Below are 21,434 nucleotides of genomic sequence, written 5' to 3'. Positions count from 1 at the left end.
ATGTGCAAAGCATGTTTGGTATTTGGAGAGCCTGTCATCCTCATCTTCATTTTCTTTTTCCTTATATTCCTACTCCTTCTCCTGCAACATCTCATCTTTTTCATTCTATCTCACATTTATTCATTGCTTGCTCCATGCAGAGCTCTGTACAGGTGGATTAACTTACTTAAACCTCACAACAACCTCATGAGATGGATTCTCTTATAATTGTTATCCCCAATTAAAGTGATAGAAACTGAGGCTTAAGAAAAGTAATATGCCCAAGTGAAGCTGTAATGTGAGCTGAGGCCTTCTGAATCCAGAGCCAGCGGTCCCAACTGTTGCCAAGTCCTGCTTCCAGTTTGGGAGAGATGGAGTGTGAGGTTGGAAGGGGAGAATTGGCCAGACTCACGAGGGTAGACTTGATCCCATAGGCTAAGGGGAAACAACAGAAAGCTTTCGAGCAGAGCAGCAACATTTTGAAAGCTGGCTTGTGAGGAAGGTTAATCTGGGTTTTTGGTATGTAGATGAGATTTAGCACATAATTAATAATCTGATAATAAAAATGAATTACAAACAGGCAAGTGTGAGTGTTTGCTCTTTGCGGTCCAGATTGAACAGCCCAGACTCCAAAGAGTAATTTTTGAGGAAGCTGAGTCAGTCAGTATGTCCCATTCTACTTTGCTCCTCTGTCTGGATACATTTGATGATACACATTCTGGTGCTTGTGACGTCACTGATCATCACCACGGAAACATCTGGGCTATAACAAATACTGGAGTGCAGCGTCACTGAATGTGTCAGGGAGGAGAGGAAACTGGCTCAAAACGATAAGGCTCTCAATAATAAAAATCCAGGCAAATACGTTAACGGTAGCAGCCTTGGTCATGAAGAGAAATATAAGCATTACTATTCTGAAAAGCACAGAGCAGGAGTTGTGCATTACTAAAGGTTGGGCAAGGTTGATTTTGAGATGCTGCTCACATTCAAAACACAGTTTCCTTAAAAAGTCACTATCTATGCTGTCTTGCATGATGACAATAGAAATCCTTCAGGAGCTGAGAGCTCGTCTCTCAAACTGCTTATAGAAAACCTTCTACATAGCAGAGGTAGGCTAGCTGGGGACTTTTATGTTGTTATGGGAGAGGCCTTTAACAATCAGAAGCAGAATTGGCAGTGGTTGTGGTTTGGGTTTATTGTTTGATGAGTCAGTGGCAGTGTTAGTTGTGTAGTTGCAGAAATTAATAACTAAAAGGTGATTCTGGGCCCTTCAGAAATAGACAAGTTACATACTGGTGGATCAGATCATGGACGGAATCTAGCTCTAAGCCATGTTTAGGTTTGGTTTGCATGGTGCTTTAAGAAACTTTGTATTTGTTGCTTTACAATAAAAAATAAAGAGATTTTACCTAAAAATCAAGATTTGCAAGTTCTCTTTATATTCAGAAGAGCTGCTGGTGTTGGACCCACATTTTCAAATGGCAACACTTAGGTCAAACTGAGAAGTTGTGTCCCTTTTGGGTAGGGCATATGCTACGCTATGGTTAGCTACAGTGTGCCCCTCTCCCACTGTGTTGCCCCTAGCCCATTTGATTTACTGACTTTCTTGCTTGGCTCTGTGAGCATTTGATTTTGTGATCATTGTTGAAGGGATTAGAGATTGATTATTCCTAGCACAGTTCCTGGTATATGGATGGTACCTCCTAAATGGTAGCTCTGATTGTTCTTTATCAATTACAGGCTCAGTTATTTAAACTTGATCCTTAGATCAATGTTGTTCAATACAACTTTCTGTGAAGATGGGAATGTTCTATCTCTGTGCTTTCTGAGGTGATAGTCACTAGTCACACGTAGCTATTGACTACTTGAAATGTGGCTAGTATGACCAAGAAATAATTTCTATTTTTATTTAATTTTAGTTAATTAAAAATTAAATTTCAGTAGCAGCATATGGCTAGTGACTACCGTATTGAGCAAAGCAGATTTCAGTAATGAGATTGAACATCCTGTGTCCTCGTTTACAATAAAATGTGACGAATAGACACTAGGGCTGTGTGTTCATTTTACAAGAGATTACTTATAGTGAGCTTCATCACTTAGGATCAGCTGCTTCCTGAAAGGGAGCCACCTTTTATCACCCGACTACAATTCTTGCCAAAAACATATGCCAAAGGCATATGTTTTATAAGATGTTATATGTACATTTGTACCAATACACGTAAGTCACCTTAAGCTCAAATGCAAAGTTTCACTGCTCTCTGCCCTCTGGCTGTCCAGTTAAGGGTACTGTGTAAACATAATAACTAGACCTGTGTGTGGAAAAGCCTGAATTTTTTGATGAGCTGCTGGCCCCTGCCATTCGTATGGGCATAGAGCCAAGAGCCAATGTTACTAAGAAGATCATGGAAAGTGCTGGAGCCCTCCTAGACTGGTAGAGGGATCTTACATTTTAAGACTCAAGCTCTGTGGGCTGCAGTCTCTTGCGTTTCCATCACAAACCTACGTTGAGCACATCTAATGATCACATTGCCAACCAGCCACAAAGGAGGATTCTGAAAGATCCTTCTTTTACACCACTTATTCATTCATTTGCATGTTGTTTGCTTCGCTGAGCCCAGCAGTCACAGCCCTCCCTTTTCCTTTGTCACAGGGTTGGAAACCCCAGAACCATCTATCAGGCTCTGGCTTACTGGTTACTTACTGGCCTCTGTCCTGAAACTTGCCCCAGCCAACTTTTCCAGCTGAAAAATAAGTCACTTCACCTCTTCTGGGGATGTATGCACAGAAGGGCAAAATAGACGTTAGACTGTTTCATTCAAGATGAAGCTCTGAGTTACAAACCCCTGCCCCTAAAAAAGCCTCCTTAAAAAAACATAGAAATCCTAGTGAAAATGATAGAAATGGCTGTGGTAGCTAGTTTTATCAAATGATGACAAATACCAATCTTCTTGTAATGGAAAAAAAAAAACCCATACATGAATATATTCTGCTTGGATCATTCATTCAGTCGGAAGTGTGTCTTGTCTTTTTTCATAGTCAGATTCTGCAGAGAAGATACCAAAGTCTTCCTTTTTGATCTTTATGGGCAAATATCAGTGTAAACCCGTGTTATGACAGTGTATTGAATGAGTCCTAGAATTCAATAGGAGGAGAAAGACTAAATAAACCCTCTAGCAACAATGACAAAAGAGCCTACATAGTTTTAAATTCCTTCTTAGGAAAATTCTTTGCAAAAATGTTTTCTAGAAAAAGACCAAGCTGATATCAATTGAGACTAACTAATGAAATGTTAAATTATCTGCACACAGATATGTTTTCAATGTTGAATTTAGTCCGGCTCCCAGACACAAGGAGGCTAAAAATTCATATTCAGATAAGGAAAGGCAAACCTTGGCGAACAGATGGAGCAGAGTTCAGCATAAAGGTTTAATCCTATCAGGCCGATTCCTGTATGACCATCTGGATAATCCGGCACACACATTCAAGGCCTGTTAAAAATACGACTCTAGCCAAGATTAACATCACAGATTTTCCACTAGACTTGCTCATATTTGACTTTATGATTTTCCAGGCCCAGGAAGATTGCCTGCGAATAAAGACTTGAGTATTCCTTGAAGAAGCGCTTCCATGTTTTTTTGTTTTTTTGTTTTTTTTAACCTGAAAATTGTTTCCTCTTTTCACAATATTGGCTGTCCATTTTTGGAAAGTTATTTTCATTTCCCTTTCTTCCCTAGCTTTCATATCTATAACTTTTCTTACAACAGGATAATAAGGAGAATTGGGCTAAAAATAATTTTGTGCATGAAAGTTCTCCTTGTCAGGAAGAAAAGAGTTATTTACTTATTGTATAATCAGAGGCAACTGAATTTACTATTGTTGCAACAAATATCACAGTTGGATCCATGAATAGTTCATTTTGAGGATTCTCCCACCTTCCACGATAATTTTTTTTCCAACGGTGTGGCTGATGATCATAGAACAAGAGAAAAAAAGAAAAGAAAAAAAAAAAACCGGTGGCAATATTTGCCGTTGGTTGTTGTAGGATTAATATTTTGTACATTTTAATTTCGGATTTGGCAGCGCAAACATGAAGTGGAAAACAGCACATTCTCACCTCCTTGAGTTATAAAATTCTGAGCTTCCAAAGTGTTAACAAACAATTTTTGCATATTATAAAACAATGCTGTGTTGCGTGTCATTGAATCAAAAAGCCTTCAACAAGTCTTTCAAGTGCAATTTAGAAGTTACAGGTACATCAAAATGTCAAGATTTTTCACTGCTAAATTGTTAAATAACCCTGTGTACTGATCCTGCACAGAGTTATGGATCTCAGATAGACAAACTGAGAAATCGAAAAGTGCTTGCCCTAGAATGTTCAGATTACAATTGTTGCACTAAGATTTCTGTCCTTCCTTTGCTCGGGTCTATGTCCACTGATTGTTGAGGAATTTTGCTGATGCAGAATAGAATAAGAAAGCTGCAAATTAAACAGGAAGTGGATACAATTTGGGCTGGCTCTGCATTTAGCAAACAGCATAGTTTGGAACTTCGCTAAATTGAGATACACCTAGATATGCGTGTTAGGGTAACTCTCTGTTAATGTAGATGGATGTTGGGTCTACATTTCCATCTCCCAACTATGAATTTTTCCTTTTCTCCTTTTCTGTGAGAGCCATTAATGTTGTCAAAGTGAGGGGCTTTGCCAAATAAAGTCATTTTGGAATAAAGGATGAAAAACACTTGAAATTCTCAATCTCCTCATTTAATATTTAATAGATTTAATTGCATCTGGTATTGAGAAATCTCTGTATCATGGGTTACATTTCTCTTCAAAGTGCCACACACACACACACACACACACACAGGCAGAATCTCTTTGCATATGTAATATATTATTCTTTGCCAAGTAATATCTAGATATGCCAGTGGATGGGGCAATAAATGCAGACCAATAACAAAACAAAATGAAAACCCTAATAAACAATAAAATGTTTAACTTCATAAAGCAATTACTGAAAAAAAAAATAAAGGAAGGCAGAAATAAATCTAGTAATTCAAGAGCTTTATTTATTTGTTTATTTGTATTCAAGAGCTATGTTTATTTATTTGTTTATTAGCTTGCTAGGGGTTCTGTGGTGTGGTTAGCATTGTGGAAGGGAAGTTTGCACGTGCTGGTGCTAGGGTTCAGGTCCAGGCGCTATAACTGCTGTTGGCTTCCCAGGCATCCAGTTGGAAGGTTGGTGAACCCAGAATAGATTCACATCCTGCACATGGTGAAAACAGAGAGGGTCAGTCTTCCCACTAGGGGCCAACCTGCTTGCCCTCCTTCCTGGCCGGTAGCTGCCAACTGTCAGGATCAAAGAATGCAGGTGTTGGTGTTGCTGATCCGGGGGTAGCCAGGGAAGTAATCATTTCAGTTAAAAAATGCAGCAAGAATGATTGTTTTGACTTAACATGAAGGGCAGATATCTGTGCATTGAGTCCAAGGAAGAGTACTTTGTATCCCTGTCACTCTCTGGAACAAGTCTGCTCTCAAGCACAACTTCACCAAAATCAAATAGACACAGGGATAAGGGCCAGAGAGTATATGAGGTCAGAGGTATCCCATAGAAATGGGCTGAGCTCATGGGTCCCACAAGTCTCAAAAATTTGGGACAATGACAGTAAAGTCAGTTCCTTATTTTGGAAAAGATCGTCATTAATATTCATTCCAGGCAAACGAGAGCCTTAAAAAAAAAAAAAAAAATCCTACCTTGGAGGGACTGATGCCACATCCACCTCCTCAGTAAATTTAGCTGGCTAGGCTAACAAGTCAGTGGATTGGAAGTGCCTAGGAAAGTTTTACAATAAACTACAGAACCTGCAATGATGAGACTGTTGGGTATTCTAGTGAATAAATAGACTGGCTTGTGGGGCACTGGTGATAGCAGTCATTCTTATAGCAACAACTAGCAGGCTCTGTGCCTGGCACAAGCAGACACGTTCTGCATTCTGCCACAGATCTGTGAGCAGGAAGCGCGGCTCGGAGAGGGTAAGAGCCTTAGAGAGGCTAAATGACTGCTTCAGGGTCGCCCTGAGGGAGAGAGGTGGGATTTGAACAGCTGGAGCTGTGGCCCATTTGCAAATACTGTAGTACTCTGAATGTTAAATCAACTTAACATAATTGCATCTTTCTGTCTTTATTCAGGAGCCGGTAAGGGCGGGTGTTGGCACCTTCACCTCCATTGTAAGCATCGGTTATCTGCTCCATAGAAACGCTCATTAATAGAGAGTTCTGGCTAACAGAATGCTGGAGGAGGAGAGTTTACATCCTTTCATACGCTATACACAATGGAGCTGGAAAATCCATTTTAGTGGAATTTTATCTTGAGATTTAGAAGGCGATTAGAACATTTCTAAATTTATACATTTTACCAATTGAGGAAGTGTTGTTTCCCCAGCATATTTAAATACAGGAATGGAGAAAAGAGCCAAACCATGCATCTCTAATGAGGCTTCCATAATAGGACATCAACTGTCACAAAAGCCCCATTTTCGTGATAAGAGATGATAAATCTTGCACCCAGGTCATCTACACAGCTACCCCAAACAAGTGAGGCATTGATCGCAGTACAAAGATTTCGGAGGCAAAAGTAAGAGCAGCTCCAGGACCCTGCTGATAGCTGCACACACCACTAATTCACCTCAGTGGGCAGGCACCTCTGAGCTCAATTAACCCTTATTCCCAAGGCCACCCATAAACCCCGAGGTAAACATGGCTTTCCTGGCCCTTGCTTTCTATCAGTGAAATAGATCATTTCTATTGGAGGCTGAGGCGCAATTCTAACTTACAAATTCACCTTGCTATAAAGAGCCTGATGCTTCCGATGTGAATGAGCAGGCACTTGAATCTTGTAACATTGATTCTGTAAATCAGAGAATTTTAAACTGCTGAGGGCATCCGTGGTTTCTTCTGCCTTCCATGCCTATTGGAAGGAAATATAAACGCTCTGGATTGTCTGCACACAGAACATTAGTCGTTAAATATGTACTGGAGGCTGAACGATTTCTTTCCTTCCTTCCTTCTTTCTTTCTTTTTTTTTTTTTTCTTCTCATTCTTCCCTCTCTTTTTCTACTCACCACGACCATTGTTCAGAAGCAAATTGGAAATCTGGTAATTAGGCCCTGACTCACGGTGTAGTATTAGAGTCCCGAGCCAAAGTTCAACACCCTGAAATGAAATTTAAACCAATTAATCTGTTAGATTTTTATCGCTTGTCCGTGTTTTCTCAGCAATTCCCCCAGCACGTGGCCTTTGATCAACTCTCATACAAACGCTAAAATGTGTGCCTGCTGCTAGCAAGATGGGAATGACATTAACATGGGTACTCATAAAACAATCAGAGCAGAGAAGCCCTCAAACAGGCAGGGCATGGTAATATTTAATAAAAGCACACACATAATCTTCAGAATTAGCATTTTGTGCCTTGCAGTACCTTTGGGAGAAGAGCTTTTATTTGTGGAGTGATCATTATTATAACAAAGAAGAGCTACCTAATAATTTCCACTTTAACTCTGCAATGTGCCACAAGCATTTCAGAGCCATTATGCTAAACTGTGGTGGGGTAATCATGTTATTGTCATAGTTTGAAGGAAAGAAAATCTCCTCTACTTTGGTGGCTGTTGGGGGTGGGGGAAGAGGTAAAAAAAAAAAAAAGGCAAAAACCCATCAACTTCAACTTTTATTTTTAATGAGATTTAGAACGAGGAATTGGCTCTCTGTCCTTGTGGTTACCTAGAGTGTGAAAATTCACTGGTGAAGAAGAATCTTTTATTAATTAAATCAAGACTTGGCTGGTGAAAGTGGTTTTGTATTCTAATCAAATCCACTCCCCTCCCCAATTTCATAATATTTTCATGGAGATAAAATTGTATTGATTATTACACTCCTGGGCTGAATTGAATTCATTTATAAATCTTTGCACCTTCAAATTCTACTGAACATATCCACTGTGACTATTAAAAATGATCTCTTCTTGTCTTCCTCTCCATGTCTCTTTGGCTATCCTGAGTGAAAGAAAAACAAGTCCTTGGCTGCTTCAGATGTGGTCTGGGTGTCCTCAGAGTAAAGCTTACCCAGAAAGAAGAGAGAAGGAGAGGCTCAGGATTTGTTAGTCAGCACAGCTGGGCTTTTTTTTTTTTTTAATTAGTATCAATTTGTTCTAAATAGTACAATCTTTATCTCTTACAGAATTAAATGCTCTGTTATTTAATTTTTATTATGGTAACGTATTACCTTCCTGCGTGCTCATTGAAAACATTCAAACTGTACTACTTTCTATAGAGTAAAATTTAATGGTCTCCCTGCCCCTCAACCCTATTCTAGCCAATGACTATTTTGTATGGACCCCCTGGGGACAGTGGGTGTCCATCCTTCCAGACCTTTGTTCACATGTAACTACATACACAGAAACACAGATGCACATAGAGGCTCATACATGTCATTTTTTAAAGTAAACAGGATCACACTGTTGGTTGCTTTTTTACTTACTAACATACTTTGACATCTTTCCATGTCAGTTTATAGAAGTCTTTTCCATCCATTCTAATGATCCTCCTAATAATCTGTAGTATGGATATACCATAATTTATTTAACCGCTCTCTAATTGGGGGCACCTAGACTCTTGAATATTTTACTGTTAATACTGCAGTGAACTTTTGGGTACCTGTAGTTTTAGGCACACTTGCAAGTTTTTCCTGGGCTGCTTTTAGTCTGGCAGGTTTGTTTGTGACTAGGATAAAAGTGTAAAATGGTGGCCTGGGAGTAAATTTAGCCAATAAATATTTTGCTTACAGCCTACACGTTCAAAAAAATTAAATTAGTTGCCAGCATTTAAAGATTGGAAAATTTGCATAAAAATCTGGTTCCCAGCTTCTTTCAAAAGATCAGAAGCCCGGACCACACTGGGCCTGCATTTGTGTAGAGGAACAAGTGGTTAGATCTTCCCCAATTCCTAGTTTCAGGGGCCATCCATCTCATGTTTGTTCTGAGACTCTGAGCTGCTGTATTCACCTGTGTTTTCTGCCTTGTGTGTATGGATCTGTGAGTTTTTAACAACTGCTCCTGGACCTGCTCTGTTTAGCTAGTCACAGTGTCTTCTACCTTGTGTTCTTGACATTTTAGAGTTCTTCGTTTGGGGGGAACTATCCCATGCATTGTTGGATAGTTAGCATCTTTGACTTCCAGGCACTAAATGCCAGTAACATCCCTTCCCCATCTCTCTTTGTCAGTGGAAGAGTCCATGAGTCCTTTACCTATTTTCCAGACTTCCCAGTGGGGAAATACTACAGAGCTTCCTCTTAAGACTGCTATGATGCACAGATGTATAGAAGCACCTTTAGAATGCTTTGAAGCCAAACTTTAGAAAGGTCTGCATGACTTCCTTGTTCTAGGAATGGCATCTAGTCTCTAAGCGAGGATAATGGATGGTTGAGTATAGAGGTAGGATCCATCGAGGGGTGTGTCACTCTTTTCTTGAAGTACTTCCTTCAAGGGTTCTTTTCTCTAAAAGTTACAAAGATGGTGTCACATACTGTCTCCTCACCAGCTTATCTCTGGAAGCTTGATGATCTGTCTTTCCTCTGGCTAGTTGACAGTTAGCTTTGTTTCTGGTTGGTTGCTCACAGAATTTGAAAACATTATCACTTTTAGGAAGCGTGTGAAAGCACACACACACACACACACACACACACACACACACACACATACTTACCTGCCTTCTTTATCCTACAAATAACAAATGGAAAGAAGTGGGAGGGGATCAAGGCCAAAACCAGCTTGACCATGCTATCAGAATATCTTTACTATAGGAGAGTCTCTCAAAGATACACCAACACCGTTCTGCCTCTTTTTGTTCAATGATAAGTAAGCCTGGAGGAGTCCCTACTTATTTAAAGAAATATCTAGAGAAAGATACTTATCTAAAGAAATTTGCATGATTACAAAAATAAAATTTTAAAAATTAAAAGAAAGCTAATACAGATAATAAACATCAAGACTCTTTTGTTGTTTATGAGGGTAGTCACAGGGTCAGCATTTAATGATGCCATTGGATTTCACACTTTGCCATCAGTCAGGACTCTTTGAAGAGCAGTTCAGTTAAACCAAGATCCTATTCTCAGAAGTATCTGGAGATACGGCACTCTTTCTATTCTACTTCAGCAACTAAGTACTCAGTTCGAAATTAAGAATTGAGATTTTGAGACATTAACTAGAATGTTTCCGAACTGCTTTTATTTTAGGAATTCTACATAGTTGTTAAATGTACTTGATTTCTCTTACAAATTTCTTGAAATCATGCATCATATTCTGCCATTGGTTTGGGAATACTCAAGCATGCATTTAGACATCTTTACTTTTTATTTATTTATTTATTTTTATTTATTTATTTTTTAAACATCTTTACTTTTTAAAGAAAAATTCTGCTTAAGAAAAAGTCTTGTTCCTGTGGAGCATTGATCACAACTTTTATGTGTGTTAAAAATTGGACAAGAATTTTCAAGTCATGAATCATTTACATTTTCTTGATTAATTATTTTGTTTTTGGGAGAAAGTGAAGGAGAGAAAAGGCATCTGAACTGCCCAGTTTTAGTTGTAAATGTATTACTATGAGTTCAGCCAACATGAAATGTTTAGTTTGGATATTTCCTAATTTCTCTGTGCTATTTTATAAGATGAATTTGAATCAAAATCAAATCCATTCTACTTGTTTGTTTGGTGGCACGTGAGCAATGGTCCCACCGGGCTGGGTTTAGTATTTTCTTCTCTTCTTGCAAAAGTTAAAGCATGACATTTTGCCAAATTTGACAAAGTCCAGTAGTTTTTTTTCCAGCTTTTTCCCGTTAAAATTAACTGGTGCTCTCATTGGCTTCAATATTTGGAAAGTCAGTCTTGGATACTTAATAAACTTTTTATTAAAGAGAAGGGTCTCGTTTCCTCTCCTTGTGCAATATCTCCCTTGCTTTAGAATTTTGCTTTGTTCTTGTTCATAAAAGTAATCATGAGAACAACAACATGGCATTGTGGAGTTAAAATTCCTTGGTGCCCTCTCAGACATTTCAAAAACATAATCCTACAATTACATCTATGCCTAGCAATTCCATTGAAAATATGCCATGCTCACCAGGCAAGCTACCTCCAGTCTGTTTAGAATCATGGTATTTGCAAATTATTTCCCATCTCCAAGGGCCATTTGTAATGGAAAGAGAAGAGATATGAAATTTTTAAGAAGTCCATTCTAGAATTTTATGCCTGGGAATGGCAACAAAGCAAAGGTCATGGGACTTTCTGTGGTTCAGCCCTGACTCAGCTATTTAGTTACATAATTCACCCGGCATGACCTGCATACTTTACATCTATAAAATGGGATCCATGACATTTGTTGAAAAAAATCTTAAAGATTTCTAATGAGAAATGTTGCTGTGTTAGTGTTACAGATAGAAGGCATGGAGCAAGAATATTTTCTTGCTCCGGCCTCCTTTCTTTCTCACTTCCCTTTGGACAGAATTGCTTATCTAAAAATCTATCGATTTTCTTTTTGGGAAGTATGTTTAATTATGAAGCAATTCGATAAGGTTTCCAATGTGTCCCAAAAAGCCACCCAATTTTTTTTTTATCTTTAGCATCTCATAAATTAGATTTTGCTTCTGTGTTTTATTTCATAAGATTTCAGGTTTGAAAATGATTGGGTAAAATATATGTATGTCAATAGAAACAACGAAACAAATACTTTTAAAACTGAAATCGCACCCTTAGGTTTTAGATCCTAAAGTGGCTAGGAAATGCTGAGATCTTGGGGGACTTTCTGTTAGTGAAAAGATAAAAGATATTTTTTTTTTCTTTTTCTCAAGTCTCCATCATTAAAGTTTGGTTCTAACAGCAGACTCCTTCTCTTTTTCATGTGTGTTGAAAAGCAGCTACTCCCTGTATCAAAGCCATCAGCCCGAGTGAAGGATGGACGACGGGAGGCGCGACTGTGATCATCATAGGGGACAATTTCTTTGATGGGTTACAGGTCATATTCGGTACCATGCTGGTCTGGAGTGAGGTAGGTGTTGTCTGAACATTAATATCTAATAGGTTGGTCTGGTTGAGGATACTGTCTACACTTGAATTTCTAATAGAGTGTGTGTAGAATTTCGTGGTGCCACCCTGGGTGGGCCAGCTCTAGTCTGCAGAACGCCGGGAAACCAGGAGACATGGGTTGGGTATGCCTGGAGGCACCACTTTCTACTGGAATGATTTCCATCCTCTGCCCTGTAAGCACCAGGGGAGCTTCTGTTTTGTCATTTGTCCTCTTACGCTAGCCAAGGTGTGGAGGTCCTATTGTATATTGGGAATTGGAAAGGAGATGCAGAGTCACAAAATACCTAGGAAAAACCCTGTTCAAAGTTTAACAAGGTAGTAATCTGTGAATACTTGTAGATGGGGTCTACGGGAGGCCCATCTTCAAGGAGCACCATTCATATGACAGTAATAATGCAGGTGTAGGTGGTTCTTGACTTATTCAGTGATTCTTCATCCAAGAGTGAGGGATTTACCAGGGCAACCTCGAAGAACCAAAGGCTTTTTCCAGCCCTAAGAATTTACAGGTCACCGGCATCTTAGTATGTGACCCCAGCCACATGAAAATGACTTTGTTCTGTGTGTGTAGTGCTTTCTAAGCACTGTGATCACTATTTTAACCTGCCAGTTGACCTGCCTGGCAATAATCCGTTACCGTTAGCTCAAGATTATAAAACACAAACATCACTATTATATAGATGCCATGGAAAACTTGCCTTTGTTTTCTTTCTGTATTCTCAGCCTAGATTTCTTATCCAGCATGCCCAGAGCCCCTTCTCTTTCACTTCCCCAAAGTTTAGAATAAAATCCATGGTAGGGCTATAAGGTACTACTGAGCTCATTCATCCCACTTGTTTTACAAGCAGTTGTGTGAATCACTAAGCTTTCTTGGGACTTACTGTACACTAGGCACTGTGCTCAGCTCTTGACACAGATCATGTCAGTCCTTCCCTCTATACCATGGGGTAAATACCCTTAGCACGTACGTGTTCTTGATAAAGACACTAAGGGTTGGAGATATATACTTACAAAACCCCAAAGCAGCTGTCCGGAGCCCATGGTGTGTGGATCATATGTGTGTAGCCACACAGAGAAGTCAGTAGCAGAACTGAAGCTAGAACTCCAATTTTTTATTTCAATGTCTAGCTGTCCTCCCCTAACACCTCTGTTCAGACCATCTAGATATTCTGTGTCTTCTCTCTAAGTGGGCCGCAGAGGTAAGCAGAGAGTTAAGACTGATCGCTGAGTATGTTTACCTTCCTAAAGCAGAGGCTGTCTTTCTTTTTAGGCCTTTTGCGTGCACTTCTCACTGCCAGGAACCCACTCAGGCCAGCCCCTTGCCTGTGCTGCTTGTGTTTCCCAGGCCACCAACTAGTGGCCTGCGCTTGGCCAGAGAATCAAAACTCTCGTAAAACTGAATCAGAGATGGGCTTCTCAGTCCACTGAACTAATTGTTGTCCAAGTTGGATGGATCATCCCAGGCATGAAAGGTGGCCTGAGCTCACGCTGCTGACTGCACCCCATTCTTTGTTGGAACTGTTGAGTTGTAAAATTAGAAGCATCACATACATGGCATATTTTGCCACCAGTCTGGTGTCTTTATCCCTGCTAGAGACAGCAGTCCTCACAAGGACAGCTTCTCCCAGATCTTGTGGGCTATATATCCATCCCTTTCTATCCCTCATTCTGTTGCTTATCATGCAAGTTGGGAGAGGGGAAGAATAAATAGAATATGGACTTCTTGCTCCATATTACTGTAGTTGAAGTGAGGCCTGAGAAGTGGGATTCAGAATTGGCAGGAAGTCTTACTAAACCTCTGAGAATAAGGTGGGTTAGTCTGCAGGTTCCTTTAAAACTTTGTGTCTGTCTTTGCCCAACACTGCATTGGTTATGGAACAAGGGCTTTGATCTATCAGGAAATCATTAACTTGTACTTCCACGTTGTTCCTAGTCAAGGTCCTTGTGTTTCCTCTCTGTTCCCCCACATTCTTGCCCTCTTTTGGGAACAGGTAAGGAAGATTAAATTCTAATTTAGACTCTTCCGAATTGCTTCAAAGGATCTGTTTCCATGTAACAAAATCAATGCAAGTCATGAAAAAAATAACCCAGTAAGGCTACACCTTTGTCCTCCTCTTTCCCCAGGCCCTCCGTTGCCGCTGGCTTGCATGTACCAGAAGCCCCTCACAATGAACCTCAGTGGGTCCAGCTAGGTGCTGAGGGGGGGGGCTATACATGCTCCTTCTTTACCCACCTCCTCCTCCCAAACTGCTCTCATGTGTGATTATGTCATAAATCAACTATGACCCTTTCCTGGTGGAAACCTACCAGGTAGTTTCCAAAATTAGATATTATTTTAAAATAAGTAAATCCTCTGCCACAATAAGTAAATCCTCTGCCACAATAGAATTTATACACAAAATCTGAGTGGAAGATTTTGCTTTGTGTTGTTATTATAATAGTCTTAACATTCAGAAAAATGAGCCTTGCAGAGATGAACTTCTTATAAATATTCTAAACTATTTATATATTTAGATTTTCATACAGGCTATTTGACAGACATGATTTTCTCTCCCTTTTAGTGGAGGGAGAGAATTTGGTACTGCTTCAAGTCCAAAAACCCATTGTATAGTAATGAGAAATTGAGAAATACCTCATGTTTATGAAGGGGTTTATCATGCATAAGCACTTTATGGGTATTATTTTATTTGATCCTCATGATAGCCCTGTATTGGATACATATGAGTAAACCGAACATCAGAGAGGTTAAGAAACTTGCCCATCATCACACAGATAGTGCTAGAGATGGCATTTATCCTACAATGGTTATTTTTACAAAGGAAATAAAAGCCCAAGTTACTGAGAGGGCGAATGGACACATAAGAGAGGGAAGAAGGACAGAAATAGGAGAACGAAAAAAACATGCATAGTCGTCCAGGTAATAGGGTAGGAGAGCTACTACTAATAGTAATAGTAATAGTAATAGTAATAGTAATAGTGATAGTAATAGTAATAGTAGTAGTAACCATGGTGGTTGTTTTTAATCACATAAAATTACATAAATGCCTTTCATTTTGGTAGAGGCAAAAAATACCCACTAGTTCTGGGGCATTTCTGCAGGCTTCCATTGGATAGAATCAGAACTCAATACTGTGAGTATTTAAGAGAGGATATCTGTGAAAGATCTGTGGAAAAATGTGTAGTATGACTAATATCAGCTAACATTCACTGAGCACTTGGTTCCTGCCAGGTACCATGCTGAGTATTTGGTATGGCTCTCCGGCGAGCATGTTGTTCTTGTTTTACTGATGAGGAAATTGAGGCTTGGGGAAGTTAAATAAGCTGTCCAGTGATCAAGGGGTGCACATGGGATTTGAACCAATCCCCAGGGCCTCACCTTCTTAACTGTCCATGATTTAGCCTATGCCAGAATTTTTACCCTCGTGTTTTATCACAGCAGACTAGGGTGTATGCTCACCATTGCCATTGATGTCTTGTACTGTGGTGATGTGGGGATGGGTATCTTAACAATTATTATCACCTTCCAGGCTGAGGTAGACTTGGGATGCAGAGGAATAAGAGTGATCCCTTCATTTTCTGGTTGTATAGGCTTGTGGGTGGAGCCACTGGCTTCCAGGAAGAATTTATCCTTATGAAGAATACATGCTTTGTGTTAGGGGCGGAAGACAACCTCTTCCTTGTCAACGTAGAGAACTTAGGCAGGACAGTGAACCTGTTGGGGCCTCATCTCTAGATAGGACCCCTATCTATCTGGCTCTTTGTCCCCTGGCCACACGATCTCTTGAGGTTATGCCACCTCTAAGATCTAGTACTTCTAATTTTAAGTAGACTTTTATCTCTTCTCCATTTCCTCACTCTATAGCCCAAAGCACTCAGGGAGCAGGCTGGTGGGCCAGGACAAGCAGATAACATTTTAGCTTAGCAGCTGATGCTATTATTTGGAGTCTTTTTTTAGCTAAAGAATTTTAAAAAGAGTGAGAGAAAATAGGGCTGGCTTAATTGACCCTCATCTATGCTCTTTCCCTACCAACCCAATTTTTGCAAATGAGTAGTTCAGTTTAGCTCACTGATTGCCCCCTGAGGGTTGGGAAAAAGAAAGGTGGCACTCCATTGCTCCTCACTCAGGGCTGCCTTCTGTGGGCTCCCAAGTTTGGGGTGAACTACATGGCTTTCTTGTGAATTTGGTTTGCCATCTTTGTTATTCTTCCTTATTGTTTCTTGCCCTTTCTCCTCTCTGTCTTTCTAGAAAGCAAATTATTATACTGATACCCTTGGGCTTCTTATCCTTTACCCAAAAGACTTAACAACAACAACAAAAATATTTGTAGTGTTTTATATATAAACCCAGGAAAATCAACAAGGTTGATGTGTGCTCGTGATTAACATGGGTTGAGCTTTTTTTCTTGATCAGAGATACACTTGGTTGTTTTTGCTTTTCCATCAACATGTGATTTGGAAGAGGGAGGGGCTCCTGCTACTAGTTTGTAGAGTTAATACTTATTTTAATATCTCCTTGAACTGCTCTAATTGCTAAGCAGTGAGTACTGCTTGGCTTGCCTGTTGGTGTCTAGCACTGGGATAGGTACTACGACTGATCACAGTTAGGCTTTATGGAATCTGGTGTTCTATTTGGAACTTGCTCCCATGAAACAAATTAGGGAGTTACATAATATATTTTTATAATCCAGTGTTAAATTACTAGTTTAAAATTCAAAGCAAGGTTCTAGAAGGCACAGAGAATGGTATAGGCAAAAGTAGACTGTCCAAACAACCAGTCAAGCTCCTGTTATGTACAGATGGATCTCTCTGCTAGGCATTTTAGGCTCTCACGAAGTCCTTTGATTTAATCACAGCAATCTCTGGGAGAATTTATACAGCTTAAGGTATTTAAGATGCTTGTAAGGAAAGTACACTGGTGAGATTGGTGAGGAGCAGAGGATGAAGGGGACTTCAGGCAGACAATCATCCAAGCAAGGGTTTAGATTGCATGGGGTGGCAGCGGGCAAGGAGCCAGTCAGGAGACGTGGGTATTAATTGCAGTCTTTCTACTGCTCAATCAGAAGATCTAGATTTTAGTTAGTGTTGGTCATCGGGCCTTAGTTTCCCCATCTTAAAATGAGGGGCTTAGACTAAATCCTCATTGAAATCAGCTACAATTTTATAATTCCTTTTATCTAGAGTTTATTCCCTTGAGAGTCCCTTCAAAGTAAGAGTGATGATGGGTAGCAAGTAGCTTCTTTTCTTCCACTATTATTCTTTACTTTTACGACACACTTGCAGTATACCAATATCGTGTTTATTTGCAAAAGCATTCTTTGAATGTCATCAAAACCATTTAGTTAGCTACAAAATTGGATCTCCTTATTGCTGTATCTTTAGTCTGTATTTCTACTCTCTACACTTCAAGTCCTGTTATCTGATATAATCCTGAGACCTAGACCACACTGTTGGTCTAATTCATTTTCCAGATAGTTTTGTGGAATATACCAATTCTTTGGGATATCAATAGGTATGCCATGGGAGATGGGGGAGGGAGGTTTTTCCTGGTAAGTCTGGAAAATGTTGAGTCAAATAAATTCAACTGGTCCTTGTTCTAGGACTTTGCAAACCTTTTGAGATACTAACATGCACTGTGAATACCTGGAATACAAAATTTTGTGACCATAGAACATTTTTTCAGGGATCACCTTATAGGAGGATATATTGGGGATGGATGGATTTCATGTTAATGAAGTAAAGTCATGAAATCTAGTCATGAAGTGATTGGTCTGGGGTAGATGTGAGAAAATCATGTGAAATATTTGCAGAGTATTATTCAGATTAGATCAGGAATGTGTAGAGCCATTATTCTTTAATGCTGCAGGCTTTGAACAGAATTTCTCTCATATTTTGCATCTGGTTTTAGTCACTGCACACTTGGCATTAGATGCCCTGTGATTTTGCAGGAGAGTTACATTTAAAGATTGCCGGAACCTCTTAGCTCAGATGGAGAAGCCAATTTTATCACTGTATGAACCAGTGAGCCTCACACAGGGGCTACGTGTTGCCTTTTGCATCCAGATGAATGTTTTCTTCAACTGCATTCCCAGAGATGGGGGAAGTCCAAAGAAACTTTGGTGGGGGGGGGGGGGGCGCTGGGGGGGAATATAGTTAGGTAAATAAAAGGCAGTTTGGGGGCTGAGAAATGATTTCCTGCTTTAATCCAAAAGTTGGAAAACACAGTTTTAAATGTAGTTCCTGACTTCTTTCTTCTTTCCTATCTCTACTTTCCATTCTCATCTGTACACAAAGCTCAGAGCTTCGAAGGATTGTAAATAAAAAATAGCATTTGCCCCTCTGTGACGTTAAAAAATGAATGGCTACAACTCGTACATGTTCCCACTGGAAGTTTCCCAGGCCTTTTTTTGGCCTTGATTTTTACGGAACCACATGTAGAATCACAAAATTTCGAGGGCTTTGAGGAACCTTTCCAGTCATCAAGTGCAGCTGTTTTTTGGAAATGAGGAAAAAGAGGCTCCAGAGTCATACTGTGACTTGTCTTGGGAATGCATTAGCTACTACTTAGTGCTGGGGTCACAGCCCAGTTCTCCAGACACCAGCCTCACCCCCCATTCAACTTTCTCTTGTTCCAGTTTTCTCATGGTATTTCTTTAGTCTTTTAATAAACTTCCTTATATTTACCAAACCCTCCCAAATTTTATACATGATAGCACTGGCATTCTGATGACTGTTATTTATACCACATTTATATGCAATACAATTCTATTCAAATAAAAAATAAAATTAAGAAAGGCAGAGAAAGACATTATCACAAATATCTTTTAAAATTTCATAATGTAAATATGGTATATAAATGGCTGTGTCGTTTATTTTATATATATTGGGGCCTACATATATAAGTTTAATTCAAAGTTGATGAAATGCATGGATTTAAAAATAATTCATGGTTTCCTACTTGTCCTAAATATATAAGTTGCCAAGCCTGTATGCAACCTGTACTTACTGATCATCTGTTAAGTGGAAGATGCTTAATGCCAAATTATCAACTTTATTTGTAAGGACTAAAAGGGGCAGCCTGAACCGGTTGCATTAAACTTTGAATGTGACTTTGAAGAACACCTTTCAAGCCCAAGTTATTTTATGCGGAATCATTTTTAAATGAGCCAGCATATTTAAAAAACAGATTAAAAATACTCTAGAGGCCTCTTTAATGTAGTTACATAGTTACAACCATGCTCACCTTATTCCTACAAAGGCTTTAGTCTATATTTTTATTTTTAATGACTAAGGCACTCGAAATCTATCCTCTATGTTAATAATTATATGATGGTTAAAAACGACTTTAAGATGACATTCTCCTTTAGTTGTTTACGGTGCTTTCAGGAGGCACAAGTGTGTGCCCGTCACTTGAAAATGGAAACCAGGCAAGTGTGATGCATTTCTAATTTTAACATAAATCAAAGACAAAATTCACACCTGGCTGCAGTCATGTGACTTTTATGAAGAAAATGGGTAACTATATAGTGTTGTGTTCATTTTATATGTGTGCTCTAAGCAGCTTGCTGGAATGGCTCCCTAATGGTCTGAACTAAAGCCTTCCTCCTTATACAACCTTACTGGCTTCCTCCTTCCTAAACCCACAGCTCCTCGGTTTGGGATTCAAGCATGCCCCGTGAAGGCTCTGACCTTTCTTTTTAACATCCTTGCCCGCTATTCACCTTAACTTAGGCTTTAGTCACACTGAGTCGTTAGCGGACTCCTTATACCCAGAGTGATTTTTTGCCTCTGTACTCTTGCCTTTGTTATGCCATTCCTTCTTCCACAATGTTTTTCCCTGCTCTCTGTGTGCAAATTCTTCTGCCCTTTAAGATCCAGTAAAATGCCACTTTTGTCTGTGAAATCTTCCCTTACAGTTTAGATATTGAATGTTTCCCTTCATCCTAAATTCCTACATGGTCTTATCTGTAGCATATTATGTTCCTTATAACTTTCTATCTTTAATTGTTGTGATTTAAAGGGATGTTCTCTCTCATAAGGCAGGATCCATGCTAAATTCAGCTTAGTCTCTCAGTGTTTAGCACAGATCCTTACATGTCAGAGGCATTAATTTATACAAATTTATACAAAATAATATTGAATGACACCTTTCCTTCCTTTCTTCCTTCCTTCTTTCCTTCCTTCCAACAAATGCTCCCTATTAGCAACCATTGTATTCAATGATGCTTCAAAGTGTCAATACCAGATAGATTGCAGTTTAGTTTTTGTTAATGCATGTGTGATTAGGTAGTTTATATTTAGATATATTTATTGTGCAATAAGGATGCACATAATTACCTTAGTGTGAATCTGTTGGTTATGGTGAGGATTAAGTAATAAGACTAGCACTTTCTAGGTGATTGATACCAGTGAGACCTTCTCCTAAACTCATTATAGGCATTATGTCAATTAATCCTTAGATTAAGTAGATAGCTAGCCTCCTCCTCCGTCCCACCTTCTTCTCAGGTAATGAAACTGAACGCCAGAGAGGTTGAGTGACTTTTCAAAGGTTCCACAGCTGGTAATTTGCAAAGCGTGGACCTGAACCAAAATTTCTATGACTCCAGAGCCATCTTTTAGCCATCTAATGAGAATGTAGTAAAACCACACTTACCCAGAGAAACTGTTATATAACCTCAACTGTCAAAAAAAAAAAAAAAGTAAATATAGAAAATAACAGACTTCGGGGTAACCAGAGCAATAATTTTTAACAAACTATCTTATCTGTTTTCCCAGGTCATAGCAAATCAGAAGGAGCAAACTAGAGGCAGGTTGTTATGAGCAGGCTCAGTGACAGCAGAAATGACAGCTTAATGTCAAGGGCGGAAATGGAAAACCTAAAAAGCAGACACAGGACTCTATTACTGTGTGGCACATTAATGACTGTTCATAATGACAGTGGCCCTGAGTCATCAAGACAGAGATGGCAATTATATTCAATATATTCTCTCTAAAACAGCAAGATGTGTGTAATGCATCCTCAAAAGACTCCCAAGGAAAGCAGCTGTCATGGCGCGGTATTAAAAGGGGGTTGGCTCTGGTTTTCTGTGCAGCTCACTTCCTGAAGGGACATGTTAAATGAGGAATTACCGAATATATGTGCAAGTATCAGTGTAAACTGTATGCAAATGTGAACTATGCCACACACACAAAAAACTGTTCAAATGCATCTCTGTTTAGTACCGTATAGCTTTGATATCCCTTTCTTGGAACTTGGAAAGACCAAAAGTATTTCGTTGAAAGGTGAGTTCATTCCCTGCTACCCCACCTATCAATCTTTTGGCTTTTTTGTTTTTC

General features: G+C 39.4%; 1 protein-coding gene across 6 annotated transcripts in view; it reads left to right on the top strand.

The window, feature by feature from the left end:
* The window catches only part of EBF1 (EBF transcription factor 1), a 390,537-nt gene that overhangs the window by 282,240 nt on the left and 86,863 nt on the right, over nt 1–21,434 (top strand). For 4 of the 6 annotated variants that reach the window (XM_032403630.1, XM_032403629.1, XM_032403633.1 and 1 more), the window contains exon 9: nt 11,936–12,066. In XM_032403630.1, coding sequence (XP_032259521.1) covers nt 11,936–12,066 — 131 coding nt within the window. Of the gene's footprint in view, nt 1–11,932; nt 12,067–21,434 lie in introns of all 6 variants that reach the window. The other 2 variants (XM_032403628.1, XM_032403631.1) reach the window with 1 other exon arrangement.

This window comes from Phoca vitulina, unplaced genomic scaffold (genome assembly GCF_004348235.1).
Source record: "Phoca vitulina isolate PV1807 unplaced genomic scaffold, GSC_HSeal_1.0 scaffold6, whole genome shotgun sequence".
NCBI classification, from domain to species: domain Eukaryota; kingdom Metazoa; phylum Chordata; class Mammalia; order Carnivora; family Phocidae; genus Phoca; species Phoca vitulina.
The sequence above is the reverse complement of the archived record's forward strand: the minus strand, read 5'-3'. Positions and strand labels throughout refer to the sequence as shown.